At 47.4% G+C, this 5,272-nt stretch overlaps 1 protein-coding gene across 1 annotated transcript in view; it reads left to right on the forward strand.

The window, feature by feature from the left end:
• SLC39A13 (solute carrier family 39 (zinc transporter), member 13) overlaps window positions 1-5,272 on the forward strand; it is a 41,651-nt gene that overhangs the window by 31,152 nt on the left and 5,227 nt on the right. The window contains exon 3 of the mRNA XM_006865132.1: window positions 4,924-5,270. Coding sequence (XP_006865194.1) covers window positions 4,924-5,270 — 347 coding nt within the window. The remainder of the gene's footprint in view (window positions 1-4,923; window positions 5,271-5,272) is intronic.

A 5,272-nucleotide genomic window follows, 5' to 3' on the forward strand; every position in this document is an offset into this window, starting at 1 on the left:
GGATTGGAAGAAGAAAGCAGATAGGGGAACACTGAGAGACAGGTTTGCATGGTCTAAATGGGACAGAGGTAAATAGTGATGCATGCTCAACCTTGGAACAACAGGGCTCTGTGATACAGGGATCCAGGCATAGTCTGAAGGGGGGAAATAATGTTAAGATGCTTGACTGTCTTATGAATATTGGTTTCCCTTGCCTACTATTGTAAAATAGACACTTGAGTGGGACAGAAAGGAATATCAGGAAACATGATTACAGAAAGCTTGTAAGTCCATCTTCAGCCTATAACTGATTGGAATACCTAAAAGGGGCTCTACAGCTTGTCCAATGAAATAGGCCTCTTGTAGTGTGTCAGACCTTAGGTGGAATCCTGAGGCCCATCCAGAACCTTCTGAGGTGAGACATTCCCACTAAATAGGACAAGCAGACCTGCCTGGAACAACTAGAGCAATAGAAGATACTTCTTGAAACAAAGACCCACAGGAAAAATCCAAACAAAAATGGCAGCTTGATGGGCCACCATAAGAATAAACAAGTTGTTTGCGGGGGACTCATCAAGGCAAGCAATCAAGTTCCTTCAGGACAAATCTCCCTCCAAGACTGAAACTCAAAAGGAACACATGAGCAGGCATGTAAGCTTGCTGGCAACCACATTGGTCCACTGGTGAGTGGAAGAAGGCGGGGAGGCAGCAATGAAGAAATGGGCTGAGTTCAACCACATTCCATTGACTCTTGTTGACCTGGAGATGAGAGAGAGAAGACGAAAGGCTGGTTGGTCTGAAGTATGGTGAGACCTGGGGACACCTGAGCCCATGGACAAGGACATACTCACGGAGGGCTAGAGCTAAGAGTGAAGCACCCAGCTGATATGAAGTGAGGGGAGACACACAAGAACACCCAAACTTGTAAATAGTACCCATTTGACCTAGCCTCGATGGTTTGATAATCAGAACTTGACTGTTATTGTTGTGAAGTGCTGTCGAGTTGGTTCCAACCTATAGCGATCTTGTATAGGGTTTTCGAGGAGCAGCTGGTGAGCTTGAACCGCCAAACTTGCAGTTCAAACGGCTTGGCAGTCTGGCGCATTAACCCACAGCACCATACCAGGACTCCAGAACTTGACTAGAGGATGATAAAAAGAACAATTTTTGATAAAGGAAATGAGTGTAAATTGCTATAATTTGATTAACTTGACCTATACTTATGGACATAGTAGCTCAAAATACCAGCTGAGAGGGAAAGAATCTTCAATCCTATATCCTCTGCATACAGGGTAAATAGGAATGGGCAACTTAGGCATTTGTTGTTGTTGTTATTGTCAGGTGCCATCGAGTCAGTACCGACCCATAGTGACCTTATGCACAGCAGAACAAAACACTGCCCGATCCTGGGCCAACCTCACTACTGTTGCCACGCTTGAGTCCATCGATGCTGCCACTTGGCCAATCCATCTCGTTGGGGGTCTTCTTCTTTTTCTCTGACCCTCCACCTTACCAAACATGATGTCCTTCTCCAGGGACTGCTCCCTCCTGACAATATGTCCAAAGTATGATTGATAAAGTTTGGCCATCTTGACCTCCAAGGAGCACTCTAAGCTACACTTCTTCCAAAATGGATCTATTGGTTCTTTTGGCAGCCCATGACACTTTCAATATTCTCCTCCAACACCACAACTCAAATGAGTCAATTCTTCTATGGTCTTCCTTATTCACTGTCCAGTTTTCGCATGCATATGAGGTTATTGAAAATGCCATGGCTTGGGTCAGGAGCACCTTAGTCTTCAAGCTAACATCTTTGCTCTTCAATACTTTAAAAAGCTCTTATGAAGCAGATTTGCCTAATATGTTGTTTGATTTCTTGACTGCCGCTTCTGTGAGTGTTGATAGTTGATCCAAGAAGAATGAAGTCCTTGACAACTTCAATCTTTTCTCTGTTGATAAGAACATTGTTTATTGGTCCAGTGTTGAGGATTTTTGTTTTCTTTACATTAAAATGCAATCCATACCAAAGGCTGTGCTCTTTGATCATCATCAGTAAATGTTTTAAGTCCTCTTCACTTTTAGCAAGCAAGGTTGTATCATCTGCATATTGCAGGTTGTTAATGAGTCTTCCTCCAATCCGGATGCCACGTTCTTCTTCATATAACCCAGCTTCTCGGATTATTTGCTCAGCATACAGGATGCATAAGTGTGGTGAAAGAATACAACCTTGTCACACACCTTTTCAAATTTTGAACCATTCAGTGTTCCCATGTTCTGTTCAAACAACTGCTTCTTGGTCCAGGTACAGATTCCTCATGAGCACAATTAAGTATTCTGGAATACTCATACTTTGCAATGTTGTCCTTAGCTTGTCATGATCCACACAATCGAAAGCCTTTGTGCAGTCAATAAAGCACAGATAAACATCTTTCTGATATTCTCTGCTTTCAGCCAAGATCCATCAGACATCAGCAATGATATCCCTCATTCCACGACCTCTTCTGAATCCAGCTTGAACCTCTGGAAGTTCTCTGTCAATGTATGATAACAGCCATTTCTGTATTACCTTGAGCAAAACTTTACTCGCTTGAGATATCAAAGAGATTGTCCGATGATTTCCGCATTCCGTTGGGTCACCTCTCTTTGGAATGGACACAAATATGGATCTCTTCCAATCAGACGGCCAGATAGGTGTCTTCCAAATTTCTTGGCAGAGATGAGTGAGTGCCTCATTGCCTACCTAAAATGAGTGGGCGATAAAGGCACAAATTGACTGGCTTACAAGTTTCAAGAGGGAGTTTTGTTTAAGAGTGTGCAGGGGAAGGTAGAGTCCACACTGAATAGTTTTCATTTTGTCTAGATGGGTCTGGTGAAAAGAGATGGATATAAGATTCGTATGATTCAATGACTGGTGACTGTGTGCCATGGAGTTGGTTCCGACTCATAGTGACCCTGTACAGGGTTTCTGAGGCTGTAAATCTTTACAGGAGCACAGCACCTCATTTTTCTCCTGTGGAACAGCTGGTAGTCTCGAACTGCTGAGCTTGTGGTTCACAGCCTGATTTGTAACCACTAAGCTGTGAGTAGTTGTTATCATGACTGATTGCAACTGTTACAACTGTTAAGGTAGATGTTTTGTAACAAAATCGGGGGAGTAGTTAATCTTACAGTTCAGAAATCAAGGACCCTAGGACTATCAAGGGAGAAGAACAGGAGCGAAATGTGGGACCCTGTCCAGAGAAGCAAAAACACCAAAGATGGAGGCAGAAATTAGGACACGGAGAGAGAGAGAAGCCAAGGACTCTAGACTCACAGAAAGAGAAAGACTATGTGCTGGTGGCCAGGAGGCAGGCTTGCAGAATGTGCCCTTTGTTTGTTTATAAACTATTATATATTCTTGAGTATTTTTGTGCACATACCCCACCCCAAACAAAACAAAACAGAGGGAATAGAAGCAAATACTATTGAATGATAATGCACGGAGGAGATTGTAATCATTGCAATGACCCATGGTGTAAAACCTATGTTCTCCTATGTAAATGATCACTCAATTCACAACAAAAACTTATATATATATATAATTATATTAATGATGAGGATGGTGTAGGACTGAGCACTCTTTTGTTCTGTTATACACAGGGTTGCTATGAGTTGTAACTGGCTTGACGTCACCTAATAACAACATTAACTATACTTCTCAGCATCGTACTTTGCTCAGTCACCTATACCCCATGGAAATCCCTGGCAGCTCTCATTCACTTTTTAACAGCTAACCTTAGTCCCCTCCTCCACATTGTTCCCCCCCCTCATTGTACTTATTTTTTTCATCCATTTAGAGAGCCTCATGAGGGAAATTCCAGGCCAGGTAGGAGGAAAAGGGCAGTGCTTACCACTGGGTCTTGCCCACCCCCTTGGCTGAGTGACCAGGAGCCCTAGGCCAGCAGGAATGCTGACTGTGTTATTGTGAAATCATTTGCATATTGTGATGTGCTTTGCCTATGATGGAGTGATTTACATACTGGGGTGGAGGGGGCGGCATCTCAGTTGTGCTAGATCAGCATCCCTGGTATCTTTCTCACTTTGTAAAGAAACCAAAGAGAAGGGGGTTCCACTTCAGAACTCAGGAGAGGCCCACGGGCGTGTCCTGGCTGCCTGGTGAATGTAGTGGGATAAGGTAGACTGGAGGCTCTGGAGACGAACTGGTCCCACCTGGAAGGAGTCAGAGGCGTGAGAAGGGCAGACACTGGGGTGTTTAAGTGAGACTGGTCACTGAGTGCCCCAGGTGAGCCCCAAATAGGGGGAGAACAACACAGTACAGTCAGGAGGTAGGTGAAGGGCAGAGGCTTGGAGACCCCAACAAGGGCATTGTCTCTACCCAAGTGAGTATCCCCTGGACCTCCCGCAAGTATCCTCTGGTCCTGGCTGATTCACAAAGATGCCCAGACCAGATCCTGCTGCTGTTCAGACCCAAGAAAGGAGAATGGCAGAGCATTCAGGGACACCCAGGTGTGACTCCTCCACCTGCCACCTTCTGCCATTGTGTGACTTAAGTGGGATATGCCAAGGACTAAGTGAGACCATACAAGTAGTAGATGTTCAGTAAACGGCAGTGATAATAATAATTGCTATTGTTTGTTGCCCTAAGAGGCCAGACTTAACTCTCTCAAGGAAGGGAGCACAGAGCCTTCACCCACCCACCCCCTCACAGCTCCGTCCCAGCTTCGGACTTCGGGGCAGCAGGGTCCAGCACTGGACCCCAAAGGGTTACACATCCTGGGGATAGCAGCCTGAGGTCCCCAGTGAGAAACCAAAGCATAAAAATAATTCGATGAGTAAGAATAAAATTCCCTGTTCTGAGGCTCCCGGGGCCAGGCCCCTCCCTGCGGCAGGCACTTCCCCTTTCCCTCGTTCTCTGAGGAGCCAGGCCCCGCTGACTCAGAGCAGGAGCGCGGCTGGAGCTCCGGCCCGAGGCGGAGCCGTCAGGCAGCCGGGGGCGCCCCCGTGCGGCCGCAGGAGGAACTGCAGCCCGGGACGGGAAGCGGCGACCGGCCCGGCAGTCTCGCGCCCGGCGTCCCGTCGTCCCCGCGGGGCTGCAGCCTCCGCCCTGCCCGGCCTGGCAGAGCGCGGTGCCCTGGGGCTACCACTTCCCGCCACCCCGACCCCGGCGGAAGTACGCCGCTGCCCGGCTCCCACAAGAGCGCGAGGCGGAAGCGCGCTCCGGCCATCGCTCCCCTCGGCCCGCGTCGCGCGGCGCGTCGGGTTCCGGACAGCTCCGTGTGACGTGGCCGCAGGC

The sequence above is a fragment of the Chrysochloris asiatica genome, unplaced genomic scaffold (genome assembly GCF_000296735.1).
Source record: "Chrysochloris asiatica unplaced genomic scaffold, ChrAsi1.0 scaffold00075, whole genome shotgun sequence".
Taxonomy (NCBI): Eukaryota; Metazoa; Chordata; class Mammalia; order Afrosoricida; family Chrysochloridae; genus Chrysochloris; species Chrysochloris asiatica.